General features: G+C 39.5%; 1 protein-coding gene across 12 annotated transcripts in view; it reads right to left on the minus strand.

Moving 5' to 3' along the window:
• Positions 1–18,791, minus strand: part of LOC108232878 (supervillin-like) — a 49,903-nt gene extending 31,112 nt beyond the window's left edge. For 7 of the 12 annotated variants that reach the window (XM_037981799.1, XM_037981800.1, XM_037981802.1 and 4 more), the window contains exons 1-6: positions 9,625–9,878; positions 6,868–6,931; positions 6,017–6,108; positions 5,876–5,933; positions 5,648–5,796; positions 4,030–4,822 (exon numbers count right to left, since the gene is read on the minus strand). In XM_037981799.1, coding sequence (XP_037837727.1) covers positions 4,030–4,822; positions 5,648–5,796; positions 5,876–5,933; positions 6,017–6,108; positions 6,868–6,931; positions 9,625–9,685 — 1,217 coding nt within the window. In that variant the 5' untranslated portion in view covers positions 9,686–9,878. Of the gene's footprint in view, positions 1–4,029; positions 4,823–5,647; positions 5,797–5,875; positions 5,934–6,016; positions 6,109–6,867; positions 6,932–9,624; positions 9,879–18,330 lie in introns of those variants that run through there. The other 5 variants (XM_037981806.1, XM_017410953.3, XM_017410946.3 and 2 more) reach the window with 2 other exon arrangements.
• Positions 18,792–19,983: the final 1,192 nt, after the last annotated feature.

A 19,983-nucleotide genomic window follows, 5' to 3' on the forward strand; every position in this document is an offset into this window, starting at 1 on the left:
CCTGTTGCCTCAAAGAGATAAGAGGAAGAAAATGGATGGATGGATGGATGGATGGATGGATGGATGGATGGATGGATGGATGGATGGATGGATGGATGGATGGATGGAACACTAATACCCAAAGCTCAAACAGGCAACTACGAATGTTCTTAATTTCAGTTTTATGCAAGCATATTTAAAATCTCACTAAATCCTCCTGCACATTATGAAACATATGAAAGAAAAGTCTGCAACATTAGACCATCATGGGACCGACTTTAGCTCCTAAATCCTGCTCCAGTACAGCGAGATCAAGTCGCCACATGCCGCGAGCTTCAAGTTTGAGTAAGTCCAACTATTTTCATCTCTAACCTCTGGTAGTCGAAGTCTGCTCTAATCTCGTTGTACAGCGCTAAGCCCGGCGAAGTTGAGGGACGTATGCTTTATCTGAAATGGCACGGAGAACTTAAACAGCACCCATGCTTCACGTTCGAAGGAAAAGTTACAGCTGGTGGCCTACAGTGGACTATTAAATGAGCACCTTAAGCCTTAAACTGATGGACCTTTACTTTCTGTGAACAGACAATTATTTGGAAATTAAATATAAAAGATAAGTTGTCACTGACAAGTCATAATGAAACAATCTACTGTAAAACTTAAGGAAAAGATTTGCTTAATTGTGTTATATGTTGTCATTTAATTTCACCTGTTTATTCAGCCATGCTGCTTTTTATAAAATCCTTTAAATGCAAAACTATATTAGATGGTTTGAAAACATTTATTAAAGTTCTTGTGGGGAAATGCATTTCTTTTATTCCCTCTCACCCCTCCGGCAGACGGCTGCTTTTCTTGTTTGTGGCTCTGCTGGAGGAAAAGAAAATTAAAGTTTCTCCTGTCCTGTTACCTGCCACGCTGTCAAATTAAAGATTGAATTAAAACTACTAATTTTCAGAATCCTTATTGAACTGACACTAATTGGCTTGAATTTGACGCGTTATTTTTCCATAGATGACTTTTGGGTGAATTTTCACTGCACAACCCAACTGAGTTGAAAAAAGCTCGTCCTGTGTGGGGACATTAATGACTGATAAGATACAAGATTCTGAAAGTATTTCTCTGCGGTTAAGCAGGCAGGATCTGAGAAAGGGGGCCGTGCGAGTCCAGCCTCGCTAACAAGTGCTGAGTGGGTCAACGACTGGCCGGGTCAGGGTCCGGAGCCGAGTAATGTTGTCACCCCATCAACCGTAAAACCTTTCAGCTGTTCGTGCGACACTCTGAGCAACACAACTTGAACAAATGTGATGCTTATGTGCTTGTGAAAAGCCATCAGTCTTAGTTCTGGATATTTTTAGAAACTACAGGAGCTGAAACATTAACTAGGTCAAGGAGTTTCTTAGGACTCTGCTTTGACTGTTTTTGGGTCAGTGACTTTGCACTTTAACATCTTTATCCAAACAAGAATGTAGAAATTTCAGCAAACACTAAAGTAATTATAGGCAAGTTACCATTTATAGCAGTTGGCAAAAACTCGAGCCTTAACGAGAGGTCGAAATTAAAAAGGAAGGACATCGCCACGGGTTGCAATTCTCTTAAATAATATAAGCTCATTTTTTATTTGTCATCATATTACTCCCCTAAATAAATAAATTCTCAAGCAAAATGTCAGAGTCAGAATAAAGAATACAAAAATAAAAACTGCGATATTGATGCTGAGGTTTCTCTGCTCATTACACAGTGGGGTAAATACAGTATATAAACCTTAATTTTTATTTGCACATTGATGCACCAAAGCTATAGTTTGCACAGTTCTTTACGTTTGAATCCATTTCTAATCATTTTCATATCTATCATCAAAAACACCATTTGCATGTGGAGGAAAGCTGCAAAGGCAACAGAAAAAAATGGATTTATGTTAGTGTGAGCAGGGAGGTTTGACTAAAGAAACACAAAATATTCAAAGGAGAAGACAAAACATATCCTGTGTTAAATTTTAAAGTTAGAAATGAAGGTTTGTGGGTTCAGAGATGAAAATGTGAACAGCACACAGTTAAGGGGGGCCTCTATGACTACTGAGGAAAATATTATAATAAATAATTATGAAAACGATTCATGACAAAGAGTTATGTGCTTGTCCTCCAGGAACATGTTTGTGTTTGCAGAATAATGTTGAAACGTTGACCTTTAACTCAAAATGGTCAAGGTTTAAAAACATATTTGTGCAGCTAGAATGTCTTGTTTCCGTAAAAAGAACGTTTTCAGTCTGCACCGTTTCAAGTTTTTGCACCAGGACCAGCTGTTCTGTGAAAACACATGGACCCAGTGGACCGCGGGTCACTGATGGGAACTCACACAGATAGTTCTGCGTGTCGACAGTACCTGAGAGGATATCTGACGACTGTCTGAGAGTCACTGTCTGAGTCTGAGCTGAGATGCCCGTCGTTCTTTGACAGGACGGCCAGGCTACAGGGTGATGTGACAAGGTAAGACCATCTTACCACAGATACTTCAGCTGGTTTGCTCCAAAAAACAACTTTTTTAGACATGAATCACTATTTCCTTTAGGCTGGATTATTTGCAGGCTTCAGATTGTAGTTCAGTGTAACATTTAGTATTTCTGATTCTGTTTCATCACCTGACAAGTTTCCAGATTATCTTTGCTTATATGGTAGGGCTGTCAATACTGTAATAAAAATAATAAGGTTTTAGGAAACAAACCAGCTGTTGTTAAATAAATTTTATCTCCTGGATCACGTGGGGAAAATATGCCTTTTCCTAAACCTTCCTATCTAACCTCTAAACCTGCAACTTTTCCACAGCGAGCTTCCCAAAGTGGATTTCTGTGTGAAACTGGAGGACAACAAAAACAAAGATGGACCTACAATCTGTGGAGCAGAAGCAGCAACATATGAACTCCAAAACGAAGTGAAACTAATCCCTAATTTACGAAAGCTGAAATAAACATAATTTCTCAACTGCTTCTTTTTTTCCTGCTAAAACAGCAAATTACTGTATGCTTCAAACTATTAAATCGGTTTAAAATAATTTGTTTGGACTCAAGATTGATTAATTCTCTTTGAATATATAAAATGTAGCAAACACAACAAACATTTTTATAAGATAACCTGATACCTTACAGGAAACGCTCACAGTAAAGCTAGAAGAAATGTTACAATCTCAGTGCTGATAAAGTTTGGATGTTGTGTAAAATGACAATAAAAACAGAATGTAAACCCATATTTTATTCATAATGAGAACACAGAGAACTTGTCAAATGTTTAAAGAAAGAAATTGTACCAATTATTAAGAGGAAGAAAGGTCATTTAGAATTTTTTGGCAGCATAAAAAATTGGGCCGGTGCAACAAAAGGCTGCAAAACTAAGCGGTACAAATAAGAGGAGTGGGTATAAAAAGAGAACTTTAGAGGCTGAATCTGTCAGAAGTAAAGATGGGCAAAGAAAAAACTGTCTAAAAATAGAGGAACAATTTCAGAATAATGTTCCTTAATGGAGAACTGGAAAAACTTTGAATATCCCATCATCTATAATTTAAAATATCATCAACAGATTTCAAGAATCTGGAGAAACCTCTGAGGTCAAAGGTCAAGGCTGGATGTTGGTGATCTTCTGAAACACAGTTCACCGTGCCGTCCACAAATGCTGCTAAAAGCTCTATCAGGCAGAGAAGATGCCAGATGTGAACAGATGTGTCTCCTCTGGACCAAAGAGGAGAACTGTTCTTCATATTATTTTTGAAAACCAAAGGCGTCACGTCCTTCGTTTTAAAGAGGAGAGGGAAGTTTCTGAACTGTTGTTCAAATGTTTTTGAATTTTCAGTTTTTTTTACCAATAAAATGCTTAGTTTAAACATTTAATTTGATTACTGAGTTCCATTGTGAATAAAATAAAGGTTTATGAGATTCTGTTTTTATTTACAAGTTTTTGTTCAGTGTTTCACTAGTTTGCTAAGAAATAACAATGTGGACAATTAAAAGTTCAATAGAAAGTTAAAAACTGTATTTTTGTAAGCGACATGTCGGATTTCCACACTCACCCCTGCCTGTTGAGGATGCTCTGGGCCTGCTGCTCTATGAACAGGTCTCCAGGCGAGATGCCGTAGCGCGTGGAGGGTAGGGATGCCCGGCGGGAGCTGCGAGGAGAGCTTGGTACGGCCGCTATGCTGTAGTCCCTGGAGGAGGCGGGGCTTGGATCCTGGTGGGGCTGATGCTGATGCTGCTCCTGCATCCTGGCTCTGGATGGGACCGAGCGCTCCTGAGCTCCGCCTCGCCGATAGTTCTCCATATTCATCGCTCTCTCCCGCTCTGAGAATCTAGGCCTTTCTTGAGCTGTGGGAGGGGCTTGATTTGGGTGGGCGGGGCTGGCTGTGTCAGCAGGTGCAGGATTTGGGTGTGTCGTCATGTAAACCCTGCCCACTCCAGAGCGGTACGGCACCCTGGGGTCACGACCTTGTGCCTGTGTTTCCGTCCTGTCTCTGTCTCGTCTGGCTGCGGTTTGTCGGTCAGAGGTGTCTGTGTCCCGTCTGGACCGGTAGCGGGGTGTGTAATCTGTGTCCGCCTCCTGGTCTAGGAGGATGCCGTAACGTTCTGACAGCTGGCGGCGGCGCTCAGCTTTGTAGCGGGCGATGCGCTCAGCCTTAGATGAGAGGCCGGCAGACTCTGCGGGGCCGGATGTGGGCGTGGAGGCGGTGGATAACGTTACTGGATCAACGTAAACTACAACTGGCTCTGGGCGACCGGAACCAACACCACCTTTAACCTGAGGGGATCTGTCTGGAACCGACACTTTCTTCTGTGGTGGCTCCATCTCCTCTCGACTGTAGCGCCTCACTGTGGTAAACAGTGGAAAAATGTCATTCATCAAAAATCGGGCAATAATGTTTTTGCCTGTGTGCATATATTTGTCTGTAGTGTTAGGAAAATATCTACAACTGACTGACTTTTGGGGTTAAACCTGATTCAAGATTCAATCAGCTGATATTTGTAAACATGAACAAAGCCTATAAGTCAGTCAATTTTACAGATATTGGGCTAAAATTTGGCGCTGTAGTGGCTGAGAGTCATCCCAGATGCATACGCTGAGCGTTATAACTGGCTTCAAACTTTACTTTTAACTGTTGCACTCAACTCTGTTTGTAAGCAAAATATCTTATAAATCACACAGTGGATTTTAATTAAACTCTCATAACAGATCGCACAAGACCTGGCAACTCCACATGAGGCTGTGCATAATGTCGTTTTCAACATTTTGTCATTTCTTGAGAAAAACAAACAGGTGGCGGGCAATACATGTTCCTTCAAGGAATGCTAGGCCTTTAATTATACCATTAAATATCACATTTATCTAATATCTCGTTTCTAATGTGTTAATTTTTATTCAGATTAGTGCAACCGGAGAATGCTCTCAAGTTCAGGTATTTTAAACAGGTACTAAAAATTACAGAAATTTTAAAAGGAGCATAATCTACTGAACTGGTAATAATCTAATATACTAAAACACATAACTGTTATTTTCTTAACTGGAATACAAAAGCAGACAAGAAGTTCACGGGATGAACAAGTTAAGGAGCAGAAAATATGCAGATATAAAAGTGAGCGCCTCATCTGTTACTGAATGAAATGTTTGCTCAGATTTAAATGTTTTTAAATGCTTACCCATCCCCCGAGGTTCACAGGGGTCTGAGGCGCGGGTGTACCGGGGTGGATCCTCCTCCAGCATCCTGTTAGACACAAACCCGCCGGGCACCAGAGCAGGCGGCGCCTCACCTTCAATCCCCTCCATTCGCCGGGCTATCCTCTCCTTCCTGTCAGAGACACAGGTCAGAGTGGGCAGCAGAAAATACAACAAATATGCAGATGTGTTTAAATCTAAACAAAGCGTACCTGTTCATTCCCGAATCCTTGGTTACACCTCGTTCAAATAATTGTTTCAGTTCCGAAACTAAAAACAGAAACAGTCATCAGTCATGAAAACGCTGCAGAGGACCAGGTTTTTATTTATTTTTCTGTCTTATCGTCACACACCCTTGGGAAGGACGGCCAGAAGTTTGGCATCAGTGTCTGAAACACTCTTGACCAAGGCGGTCTTATCGTTCAAGGAGAAGTCACTCTGAAAACTTAAATAAAATGACAAAATCAAATTATCAACATCAACGTTTTACATTCTCACTACTCTCATTAGTTCAAATACTCCTATTGATGAAAAATACAACTGTAAATGCAGAAAATAAAATTGTAAGTAATGATTCTTATGCAGTTAGTAATAAAAACATGTTAAGATCTTATGATAATCAACAGGACTCCTCTGCTGGATTCAACTGACTCGTCTTAGAGAGGTGATGGCAGGTAGGTGGTTAAAGCCGAAGTTCAGCTGGTGTTGCTTCTATCGAGATCTAAATTAGGAATTAAGTCAATAAATCCTTTCAGTGGGAACAGGAAGTTAAATTTAGACAGCATTCACACAGGTCAGGATGTACAAACTCACCCCGATTGTTTTTCTAAAAGTTTCAAATAAAGTTTTAACAACAACCTTTGGTACACTATTTAGTTTTTTTTTGCCATTTTTTTTTTGACTTTTACATTTCATGTCACGTATTTGCTCATATAATGGATGTTGCTGAAGGCTGGATGATATGAAAACAACCAGTAGTAAACTAATCCAGAACAGGAAGTTTTATGGCTCTAATTCGATGCGAACAGAAAAGTGTCTGCGGATAAGATGATCCAGGCATCTCCAGGTTTTAAGCATGAAAAATAAGAGGCTCCATTAAACCTCTATGCTCATATGGAGGTATGAAGTGGTTCAATAACACAGTTTCCTTCAAAATTATAAGATTTTCTCCATTTTCAGTTCCAACTGTCTTTTCTTTACTCACCTTAAGGTTTCTGTTGGTAATGAAGTCGAGGTGCAAAGCTTGGAGGGAGCTTTAGATTCAAAATCTAAGAGAAATGAGACAAAATTGTGTTTTATTAATTTAAAACATCTACACTAAAACTTCCACTTTATTGATGCTGATATTTAAACTATTTAGTTTTCATTTTCTGCATCACCTCTTGTTTCTATTTGGCACAAAAAATATGATGGTAATAAGATGTATTTTATATTCCCAAGTTTAAAAGGTTAGTAACGTAGCTGACTGTAATTTTAAGACTCAAAATTCACATTTATCAGCACAGCGTTCACCCAGAAGATGCACTGAAATTAGTTTAAACAACCAGAATTTAGAGATTATTGTCACACGTAGTTTCAGTCCTGCATTGATTGGTTTATCTGGTTTATCTCCAGCCAAATTCTAATGCAATTGTAAAGTCATTCATTTCCAAAAACAATTTAGTATCATTAATTAACCTTGCACACATGTTTTTTGACTTTGCAGTTCAGTTCATGCAACAAATCCACTCTTTAGCCTCCAAGCTGAATAGTGAGTTGAATGTTGAAGTTTTTGTTGGTGTAATAACTTTCTGGAGAAGTTAGTCATAAAATGTTGAATATTTCAGATTAAAATGGAATAAAAATGTAATTAGATCATATCTAACTGGTAGTGTATTTATCTTTAATCAGGATTTGGGTTGTTGAGTTATTTTTTGAGTTAGGTTTATGGTTTTTGAAATTCTGTGTTCAGTTTTATATTAGTCTTGTGATTTCTGTGTTTTGTCTTTTCTCTGCTGTGCAGTCCGCTCTTTGTGCCATCACTCACTCTCAATCAGTCATTTCCTTGTCAGGCTGCCTTTATGGCCCACACCTGTTCCTTGTTGCTAATCAGCTCACCTGTGTCCTCTTCCTCATCAGCCTGTCTTTAAAACCCGGCTCTCAGCTGGTTCATTCTTCGTTTGTTGTTGTGCTCAGTCTGGGTTCCTCGTGTTCCCAGTTGTGATGTTTCTTGTCAGTTTTTGTTGTGTAATCTTTAATATCACACCAGCCCTTTGTTTCTGTCTCTTTTTTTAAAATAGATTAATTTTACTTTGGAGCTCCTCAGTGTTTTCTGTGTTTTGAGTCCAAATCCTCCAACCGCTGATTGTGACATGAACTTTCCTTTTAATTTTTAATTTTATTTTTTGGCATCTTGTTTGGAGGCTTTGCACAGTGGGGTATTTAAACAACAGCCAATTACAGAATTTAGACTTTATCTGAAAATGTGGTGCTGCAGCACCTTCCCACAGGGATGTTAGAGGTGTGGATGTTTGTTTCTGCTGCAAAGATGTAACCACTGCAACAGTTATTTTATTTTTCTGAATAATAACTCTATCCTACAACAGACTACGGCTGTTTCAAAGCCCTACTGTTACTCTTGCAATGCAAATCAAATAGCGTAAGCAATGCTAGCGTATTTTAGCTTTAATTCAAATTAAGTGGGCATCGTTTAACTCAGCAGGTTGAATGTGCATGATGTTCTTTTCCCGTCACGCTACTGTCAACTATAAGCCACTAGTTCCACAGAATGTGACATCGTATGTAATCTTTTTAGTCTCATACTCCATGATTTTTGTTCTTGTTGGTTGTCAAGGTTTTCTACAATTCTTTAAAGTCCACTGAAGCAAAACAGCAGCACCGAACTTAAATCTGTTTTCCACTCTTCTCCCAGAACAGATTAAATCATTTCATATTTTCATGCTAATGCAGTGTTGTAACATGTAAATAAATTACTTTTACTACTTAATAACTAGTAAAATACTCAACAACAATGTTCAGTTCTAACGGGAAATTCAAATTTGATTATGAAGCAACAAAAAAAGGCCCCCAGCTGATAGTTGACCCTTTCACTCTTATGTCACAGCAGGGAGACGGATCATATTTCGGCTCCAGACGCCTCCAGAACTCCTCGGACTAATTTTGACCTCCAATGACTGAGTGACAAAACTCTGAAACCTAAAAACATATGATGACAGAAGCTAAATCCTACCAAGCAGAAAGCTGACAGCCAGATCAAATCCAACACCCTGTTGTGCATTTGAGTTTTATTTTTCTAATGACAACAAACATTTTGCTCCTCATCAAACAGAAACCACTGATCCTGCTCTAAAATTTACATATCTGCCTTCAGTGAATGCCAAATCATTTGCATTATTTTTTTTCCTGTGAAATCCACCATCAATAAACTTGATTATAGCCTTTGGGAGTCTTATAGAGGTATGAGCGCACGCAGCTAAACATACTTCCTCCGGTGGAAAGCCCCTTGCACAGATGTCAGTTTAGCTTTCCCTGGAAACGCCTGCAGCTTGTCAACAAAACAAAATGGTGCAAGGCTCGAGGCCGGCGGGTCCAGACAGTAACTTAGGCTTCTGATAGTCCTAAAGTCAGCATGGTGAGGAAAAGTCCCTGAGGTCACTGGACTATTGCTTTCTAATTTAATACAACACCTTGTGATGTTTTCGTAAAGGGCAACCTCTTTCTGCGTGCTTAATTACAGCAACACCTTCTGGATAAATTGGTAGCGTCTAAAAAATCTTTAAAATGCATGAAATCATTTGACACAGAAGGCAACTTTCAGACTTCTCTTTTCAATCAACCCGACTGAATAAACAAACGCAAAAGAAGAAGTTACCTCGGTGACATTTAACACGTAATCTGCACAGTTAAAAGTGTTCAGCTCCTGGTTAAACCGGACGGATCTTTGGTCATCCACAGGCCTTACCTTGCCCACAGGGCTGCTCATGGTTCACATGGTAACTACAGATCCATGGGTTTCGAAACATGTTTAAAGAGGAGGATAGAAAGGTGGACCCCCCCCCGGACGCTCACAGCAGAACAGCAGCAGCAGTGAAGATGAGGACAACCACCGGTGTGCAGACAGGTAAGGGCACAGGTGGTGACACACCCACACACACACAGCTACAGCCACAAAGCACACTGCAATATGTGTGTGTGTGTGTGTGAGCTGAGAGAGAGAGAGAGAGAGACAGCACAGCGGGGTGTTAAAGCAGCTCAGAGCCCTAATCAGATTACAGGCAGAAATTAGCCTTGATGATAAAAACTCTGGAACAGGATTGGAGGAGGGAGCCAGCAGGGCTGCAGGGGGTGCTCCGGGGTTCGGGGGCGACTGGAAGTCAGATGGTCGCTTCGCACACATCAGGGGTGCGTCAGCCATCTATCAAATTCCCCCAAAACTCAAGCCACACATTGCTTTATTATTGTCTCTGTGATGAAGCTGAGATATTTCATTTAAACGCAGCTAAAGTCATAAATTAGATGGTAAGATTCAGTATTTAACAGGGGAAAATGCTGCTGCTGTAATAATATTTACTCCAAACAACTTTCTTATTCTGCCACAACTAATAACATGCATTTGTGTTAATAATTTCCTCAAATATTTTTCCTTTTAAATACAACACAGTGAATGTGGCTGATATTAAAGGGATCGTCTGGTCATTTTTAAAGTGGAGTTCTGTCTATTAGTCATAAACAGCGCTCAAAGTGGGCCGGTCTTGTGCGAATCATTTTAGATTAATAGATTTTAGATTTAATAAGATTCTCCAGCAGTTGTAATATAAGGGAATCTAAAATGATTCATATAAATAGTCATTTTTAAGACACGTCTTCTTAAAAAAAGTTTATATTTTTTGTTTCTTTCCTAGATCCAGTGTGACATGAGCCCACCTGAGTTTGCTGTGGTGTGCTAGTAGTTTATGTATGTTGAACAAAGTTTAATAAATTACATTTTGAAAACTATGTTTGACATTTGTCGTTAACATACTTTAATATAAGGTAGCTATGGAAAGATAGTTTCAATCACACAATGAAGTGCAAATATTTTGAAAACACTGTAAAAGACTTGCAGGTAAATTAATTTGTTTCCATTTTATGTAGGGGGAACAGATTATTTCAGGCAGCTGAAATATCCATTCTCTTTTCTCCTCCCCTCATAACTTTGGCAAATAAAAAGCAACTGTTTCCAAATTCTCAAACATTATGTGTGATAGCATACTAGACATTTCCTTAATCCAGTAATCTGTCATATTTTACATCAGAACGGGATTCTCCAAAAAGTCTACACTCTGATCTTTTCAGGAAGTCTTGTCACCTGATTTGAATCAATGGGTGATTAACAGGCTTCTGCAGAACATGAAGAGGTGATTTAACCTCTGAATCAGGTGTGTTGGAGCAGAGAAACAGGTAAAACCTGCAGGATGGCGGCCCTGCTTTAACTGAAAGCTACGAGCGTTTTCAAAGAAACTACAATAACCACATGACATTGGGTGGAAACAGGAAGTCATGACACGTTCTGCACTGCTTCTGATTGGGTCAGATTTAAGGAATCGAGGGATGCATGACTCATGAGGACACAGAGGATGTTTTGACTGGCAGTAATGAGAACTGCAATTTATACAATCTTTGCACAGAGAGGAGGATTGTTGTTGTAAGTAAACAGTAAATCTGTTGGTAATTAGAGTCTGTTAGACTGGAGCAGCGCCTCTGGGTACCTAACCTCAGCATGATACTCCCCCCTCCTTTTGGGGGAAACAACCAGTTTACCATTTAAATCCTCTGCAGCTGGACTGAAGCCCCAAACTTCTCCCTTTATTCCCCCTTAGAAAGGCAAACAAAATGCAAACTAAAACCTTTTTTCCCAATATCCAACATAGAAGGTTTTAGGACAGAAACATTCACAGCCTATAAACAGACTCTCTATGCTCAGCAAACATTTGCATAGCAACACAAATGTTGTTCAGTTGAGAAAACGGTGACAGACTAAACAAAAGGTGTCATTCAGAAATGTAGAGGATTAGCTAACGTAGCATCCTGTCACACTGGTATGTTATAAAATGAAACAAAAATAAATTAAAAACAGGCCCATATTTGGCTAGCCATTAGCCTCGCAGCCTGCAGACCTAATCTGATCTTAGAAACTAACAGAACAAATGGTCCTGACATCCTTATATCAACGAGGATGAGGGAAGTAAAGGAGACTGAGCAGCAGGAGCTTAACTGCTTGCTGCTCATGTCTCCTAAAGCAAATTATCTCAAACCTGTCATTATGTATAGGTAGAAGACCCAAATCCAGAACTGAGTGGGCAAGAAGGGAGGATTAAATGGAGTTTAATTATGGCAGAAACAGAGCAAAGCCATCACTGCGGCACACAGCAAAACGTTGGATTAAACTGAGGAACAGGAAATAAAAACGAGGAACAACACAACGACAACCGTTGAGTTCTGAACGATATATTCTGAGGAAACTAACAGAAAACGAACAGGTGAGCGTCAATCATCCAACAGAGGTCTGAGATAACCAACAAAGTCAAGAATAGTAACTAGAACACTTAAACCGGTCAAGCTAACAGAACACAGAACGGCAAAGGAATAAGAGCAATGAAAGTAATCAAACCAAGATCAACTTCAGTAAAATAAAACAAACAATGTGACAGACAGATAAAAGGTTTACCTACAGAACACCTATTAAAGGTCTTCTGGAGTCTGTAATTTATCATGTTCACTGACTTTGTTTAGTTTATATCAGTCATGTGGTTCAGCCGGTGGACCTGGGAGGGGAATTCGGCCGAGGCCCCATTTTAAACGGACCACAAACTCCACCCACCCGGTGAGCTGCTTTGTCACCTGAGCTGCAGATGTTGTGCAGCTAGTTTCCTCCCTGTGAGAACTGTTATCCCCTCAGTCATCCCTCCTTCAGCTCCTCTCAGACTCGCACACCTGCACTTCATCTGCTCATCAGCCCACCCCTCCTCTCCTCTTATATATAGCTGTCGACCTCCGAGTCTGAGTTTTGAGTCCACTAAAACATGTCAAATATAGAAAAAAAAAAAAAAAAAACTGAACAGTGTGTCTATGCAGTTTGTCAGCAAAATACTTTATCTCATAAACCACTGGACAGATTCTAATCAAACCCTCAGAAATAATCATTGGGTGTTCATCTACAGCCGAATAACTTCTTTAAGGTGGCTATTATTTATTATCTGTAATTTACAGGTATTGAGGTAGTTTGACGTGGTAGTAGCTGATTGTCATCCCGATCAGTAGATGTAATCAAGTCTACAAGAACAGGCTTCTCATTGGGTCCCTCAGCTGTGAAATAACAAATGCAACCTCCATTTTACCAATTATGCCCTAAGCGGAGTGTCTTTTTGCTGCTCAAAGATTACGGTACACCAGCCCATGCAGAAACTGGGCTATATTTGTCAAGTTACATTGTTGATTTTAGTTTAAAAAGTAAAAAAAAAAGCCCAACGAAGGATAGTTTGGTCAGACAACTCATGTACAAGGCAACAGCAGCATTGCTCCTACATGCAATACTTGTTTTTTTTGTGCAGTTCTTGTCAAATGAATGTAAAGCAAACTTGCACGGCTGAGAATCCTGAATAAATTGGTGTTTAGTTGCAGATAAAAGCCACATCGAGACGTTTGCTCTGTTTCAAACCTCTTCGGCGTGAAACGTTTTCACACACAAACTGCCCCCCCTCCCCTCACCTTCCCCTTCCCCTGCTCCCTGTAGACGCCCCTAATAAGGCAACGTGTGTTGTGAGTGGCTGCCGGCCGTGTTTACCGGAGGAACGTCTGCACGCCTGTTCTCTGCCCTGTTTTCTTTCACTCTGCTTCTCCCCTTTCATCCCAACAAACTTCTCTTCTGAGCTCTCCCCTCCTACTATACAAACCCTCCCCCCCTCCCATTTCTCATATTCCTCTCTGTCTTTTGTGCTTTTATTGCATTTGCTGGGTTTCATTTTACCTGTCTGTCTCATTTAATCGCTGCCAACACTCATGATAACCAACATATGCCCTCCTTTGGCATTCATTCTCTGTCTAAAAGCTTTAAATTTATATTTTCAGAAGAGCCCGCGTGTTGTTCTTGAGGCTTTTCCTGGATGTAAACATGAGACATGACATGAGCCTAAATGACTCAAGTGAAATGGATTATGGGTGTTTTGATGACAGCATGGGAACTCATGGCCAACAACACGAACAGCTGACGGTCTTAAGGTTTGATTCAAGAACTGATTTATTGTTTAACTTAATAATAACTTGATGACAAATAAAGTTTTAATCTTCCTAGTGTCATATATGTAAAATGACCATTGAAAATGTAACAAACCTGAAGTGTTCTTCGTTGTCCTTTTAATAATATTCAATTATGCTTTATATGTACAAAAATCATTTTACTTCATCCGCTTGCATTCCTCATAAAAAAAAGATTTCTAGCCCTCAAAGTTACCACGATACTGATCATTTTTGTCTTAAAAATGGATGTTCTGGCCATCATTCGATGCCTATTTTTTCTCAAACATGTAATTGTTTTTTAGTTTGTCCTGCTTTTTTTATTCAAACCATCCTGCATAGAAATACACCTTCAGCTGCTTCTTTGTGAAAACCTTTTCACGGTGCAGCACAGCGTGTTCGAACCAGTCCTGCTCCCTTCAATAAAACCCAACACCCGGGACATCCTGTAAACATCACAAGGCAAAGCATCTTAAGAAATCTTTCTGTGACTCAGCATCCAAGCATCTCTGCTCTGATCGAACCTGAGCTGCAAAGTTCAGCAACAAACGTCACATCCAGAGTTTCAGCCAAGTTAGGAGGTGGTGGACGAGACGACAGCAGCTGCGTGCTTTATGTTTGACTCAGAAGTGACCGTTCAGAGCAAAACCAACGAGCCTGTTTCCATGCAGTGTTCCTGTTTGATGCAACACATCTGTCAGCTCCTGTTTTCTTTATTTATATTTTTATAAGAGCACTAAGGTTCATAACTGGCTGCAGATTATAACATGTTATCTGCACACAGACTCGTGCAATAACTTTGTTTACAAACCCATGGGTCTCCTGCCAGTATTTGTCTTTTTGAACATCACACAGTTCATCACAGCCCAAAGTAACCAGTCTTTTCTTATCTTTGCCGCGTGTGTGACAGATTTTAATGAAAGTAATTATCAAATGATAGTTACTATAACTGATTACCACAATTCAAGATGGCTGCTACAGTCAACTGACCTAATAATGGCTATAATTCAATCAAATATACAGATATTGTTTTGAAATTTGATGTAGTAGTAGCTGAGAGTCTTAAACAACTTAAACTCTAAATGTTTCTTATTGTGCAAAATGTTTGCCTGAAACTTGAGCATTAACTGTTGGAGTCAACCCTGTTTGACTCCATGATATCTTCATGTGGAGAAGTTAGTTTATAAAACTGCTCAGATGTGAGCCTGAGGCAGCACAGCTGGGATCCCCACTCCCTCCTTCAACATTTAGATCCCGAGCTGCGTTCCTCGCTGCCGCTGACAGAAACCTGCATCCTCTGCTCATATATGGATGTCGATGGGCGCAGAGGCTGATGCTGAGGAGAGACGCTTCAGTTCTGCAACTCTTACAGAGCAGGAGAAAGAGAGCGCTGCTGAGGAGGAGAAGGAGGAGGAAGGTTTCATGCCAGAAATGATTGTGTGAAGGTTTGGCTCTTTATTCTTAAAGGCACCTCACTTTGGAGCGTCATCCTAATAATGCTTACATTAATCAAGCAGACGAGTTTGCATCAGTTTATGTTATGAGACACATTTTATGCAGACAGAAAAATATGAAAGCAAAAACATGCAATGGGTTAATAAATTTATAGTACTCTTTCTTTAAAAAAAAAACAATCCTATCCTTTTAACGTCAGATTTTATCTCCAATCCTCCGAAGTATCTTGATTTCTTCAAAGCACAGTTGCTAATCAACACTGTAGTTTATAGCTTTATACCTCATGTACCTTTAACAGTTTCTTCTAAATGTTTAAATTGAGCAAACATTGTATTTAAGATTATTCAGCTATTCTTACCATGTCACATCAAGTCTTAAAACTCTGCTTCAACCACCTTAATAACTACTGATGTCATGATTTGAGACTTAATCAGTGGTTTAATAGAAGACAGCTGGACTTCTTCTCTTGTTTTTTGCTTTTGAAATGTTTCACCTCTCCTCTAAAAGGCTTTAAAGTCAGCTGAAGAAGTCTGGTTATCTTCTGTTGAAACATTTCTGTCTTGGAGTCTTTGTGTTGGTTTTTTGGTTTTGTTTATCTTTGTTTGGATATCAGGTTTTGATCATTGTGAAAACGTGTTAGTTTTGTCAAATCTTCAAAATGTCCTCAGCTTTACATCTGGAATCAACACATCTTCAGTTTCTAATCCTGCCTCTGTGGAAATAAACTCCTGGGTTTTTCTCAGTCTTCTGTCAGAGCTCCTGTTTCTGCCTGGTTTTCTTATTTTCTGTTGTGCTGCCTTCGTTTCCGGTCTATTGTGTCAGGATTTGGGGTTTTCAATTCATGTTTGAGTTTGAGTTTATTTTATTTAGTTATCTTTGTTTCGTCTGGTCACCTCCACCTGCTCCTCGTTATCACTCACCTGTGCCCACTTCACCTGATTACCCTTTAAAACCCGGTCATCCTCCACTTCCTCGCTGGTTGGTTTGTCTATTTTCCCTGCTGTCTGGTTCAGCTTACGCCTCCTGCACATGTCTGCCACATCTTTTTGTATTTAGTTCCATTTGAGCTGCCTCGTCAGCCTTTTGTTTTTGTTTCTTTTATTTTTAAATAAATTAATTTATTTTCTAAGATAAGTCTGCACACTGGGTTCGCCTCCTATTATTAAAAGTCAAATTTTGTTCCTGAATCTGCAACATTTGGGTCCTTCAGCTGCCATCTGCTGCACATTGTGACAATTATTTAAAGTTTGGAGGGTTTTCTCTTTTCTCAACTTGAGGAATTAACAGATTTGATTCATTTTCCCCTGAACTTGTCCAACAATATTCAGAAGGTCCACCTCAACCAAGTACTAAACACTAGTAGCATCCTTGCTTCAAATATTTTTAAAAGTTGCTCAATGATGTAAAAATCCTAACATAAATCTGTCAGTCATGAGTTGTGCTCAGATTCTTCGGCACCTCATCACCAAAGTCTCTGAGACACAAACACGTTCAGTAAGAAGTCAGGTGTTTCGCAGATTCTTGTAAACAACTTTCTGGCCTCTACAGCTCAAAATGCCAAATGTTTTTAAAGTCTTGAGTCTTGTCAGTACGGATGCTATGAGAAATGAATCTGGTTAGCTTCAGAAAGTTTCTTGTTTGAAAAGATGTGGAAAAACGTACTGGTGGAATCGTCGTTGACAACAAAGTCTGGATCTTGGCAAAACTGAAATCTGATTCTCTTACTGCCTGAAGACCGCCGACGACAAACACAACGTCTACAAATCTACAGATTAATAAAAACCTGTTTCCTGAGGGTGAAACGTGTAAAACTTTAAAACCCTTCCTCCTGATTTCCTGGCTAACAGCTTAGGGGTCCAACAAGCAGCGAAGGCAAAGCGTGCACATTTCTACAAATCAGGCACGATGAAGGCATTTATCTACAGCAGTTGCAGGTTTGTCTGTATTTTCTTACATGTGGAGTTCAGTGGCAGAGGGTCAGGCTTGTGTGTGTGTGTTTGGGGGGCCGTAAACCTGTCTGCTCATTTTGACAGGGACAGCAGGTGCAGAGCAACAACCGACGGCCGTGAAGCATCACACACTGCAAAAACAAAACTGTGGCGAAATGACGCCTGCCTCGCCAGCGCTGGAACAACACACACACACACACACACACACACACACACACACACACCACCATACGGCTGTAATCTGCAGCTTGGAATGCTAATACCCTTGTGGTTACTGGAGACACGAGAGCAAAGCAACTTTACATTCAGGAACTTAAACCAGACACCAGAAAAATATATTCCTGATTTTTACCTGCAGGCCTGCTGGGAATAAAAATTAAACAAAGGGACATTTTTATATGTTATTGGCAGCAATATTTGTCTGAACCAAACTGTTTTCAAGTCAGTTTTGGAGCTTTTTCTCTCTCCCATAACAAGAAACTTCTTTCAGATGAAAATCTTTTTCACAAAAGTGAAATGTTTCTTTAATTGTGTCAAAGAAAAAACTCCAGGTTTCACTTTACAACAAGGTTACTCCTATAAATAATTAATAATGTAGTTATTAATTAAATTATAACCACTTAATAAACCATTATTAAGCAGTTAAGTTGCATTACATAAAAAGACAATACCACCACCGGCCAACATTTTGGTATCTGTACTTCTCACTGTTTATCTGTATTCTTCATCATTTAGATTTAAATATCGAATATTTGTCAGCAAGTAAGCAATATGTTATTAATTTTACCTGAATCAGTTAAAGTGCAGCACTTGATTTTGTCAAACAAATGTTTATTAATGTTTAATAAAGTGTTTCAAACTCAAGAATAACCTATTTATAAAGCATTAACAAATAATTTATGGTGGTACCTTTACTGTAAAGTGGTGCCTTTGAACATATATATAATGCAATGCAAAGAAATTAAACTATGAAAGTGAAAAATTATACTTACAATTTGTTTTAGCTCCAGTTATGAGAGAAGTCCATTTGTCCTGACAAGAGGCGTGAAACCAAAAGAGCCCCTGAGTTCCTTGTTGTTATGGAGGTGCAGGTGTGAGCAGGTAACCCCAAACAGAACAACACAATCCTGGGTTCATCTGAAACAGCTCCAACCTCAGCAGCTGATAAATATAGCCCGGTGCTTTCCCTCTGGTGCTCTGCTGCACCAGGAAAATAAATCAGCAGAGGAGAGAAGGTGAACCGGGGAGAGGGGAGTGGGCTGCTCCACAGAGATGGAACGAGAAGCTTTGAGAGAAACAAACAGGAGCTGGAGTTAAAGCTCTAAATGCCTCCAAAAAGTCTGAATCCCCAAATCGGTCATTGTTGTGAAGCAGGTTTGGGGATCCGGTTCTGTTTAGACTGATGGTAAAAGGTGACACAAGGCACTGCTTCCAAGGGGTTTGGGAGTGCGGCCCAAAATTATTGTGGTAACCTCATCCCACAGCAACCATGTAAGGACTGAAGGGAGCCGGCTCGATGGAGGGGCCAGAAATAGCCGGGGAGCATCAGGCTTCCAGAGGATCCAATCAGCTGTTCCAACTACAATGACCAGAGAGGGCCCGGTTCAGGTTCTGCTGTGCTCCAACACTGCATGGACTCCTCTGCAGCACAGACTCTGGACTTTCATGCTCCAAGAATGCTTTTATTACAGTTTATAGTTTGTTTAAAACAGCTTCTGTTGCATTAAAATGGCCTCCTTTTATTGTTACTGTTTTTATCTTCTTATGCTGCTTTTAATTGCTACCTGTCCTTCATATTCTTAAGAATTTGAGCTAACCTTATGCTGCTTTTAGCTTTAACAGCTCAGTTTCAGCTCCAACAGCAGCTGCATTTTTACAGAAAATGTCATTTCTGTAGTTTTGAAATCTTACAGTAAAGTAACAAAAATGATGTTCAAACCTAATTGATAAGAAAAACAAATATTTGTTTACCATTTTCCTCAAAAAAAGAATAAAACTCTATTATAAACAGTAACTTTATTTTATGTCAATTAAGTTTTTGTTTTAAATAAATCAGAAAAAATATATTAAGCATATTAAGATGGTAACAAGCTTGTGTTTTACCAGTTTCTGGGTGGATTTTCTTGTTCTTTTGTTAAATAAAAAAATTATTACACTGTTTATTTGTTGTTTCTCGCCATCTTGTGGTGTTTAGCTGTAATAGCAGGAGATGTCTCATCTGGATCAGTTTCAAATCTGTTGCAAACTGTATTTAAATTAAAAGGAAATCAAACACTAACTTTACATTTACTAATAAAAACATATTTACAACACTCAGTGCAGGCTGTCAACAAAAATCCTTTTTATAGTTGTATTTTTTGCACTTTATCTCAAACAAGGAGGCAGTTCTGTGACAAGCAAATTTATTTAGAAATACAATTTTTTTAACTGACTTGTTATTTTATGTAGTTGCACAGAGTAAAGACTTAATGTAGCTGGGAATAAATGTCAGTAACTTTAATAATGCAGCATATTCTTTCCTGTTGACACTTATTTCCCTTCATTGTGGTTGTTTGTGTGTTTCAGGGCAGCATGTTGGTGCAGCTCCACCCTTCAGACCTCTGCTGGGTTGTGTTGTCTCTCTCTGAACCGGCTGAAAAGTGGAG

This window comes from Kryptolebias marmoratus, linkage group LG20, assembly GCF_001649575.2.
Source record: "Kryptolebias marmoratus isolate JLee-2015 linkage group LG20, ASM164957v2, whole genome shotgun sequence".
Taxonomy (NCBI): Eukaryota; Metazoa; Chordata; class Actinopteri; order Cyprinodontiformes; family Rivulidae; genus Kryptolebias; species Kryptolebias marmoratus.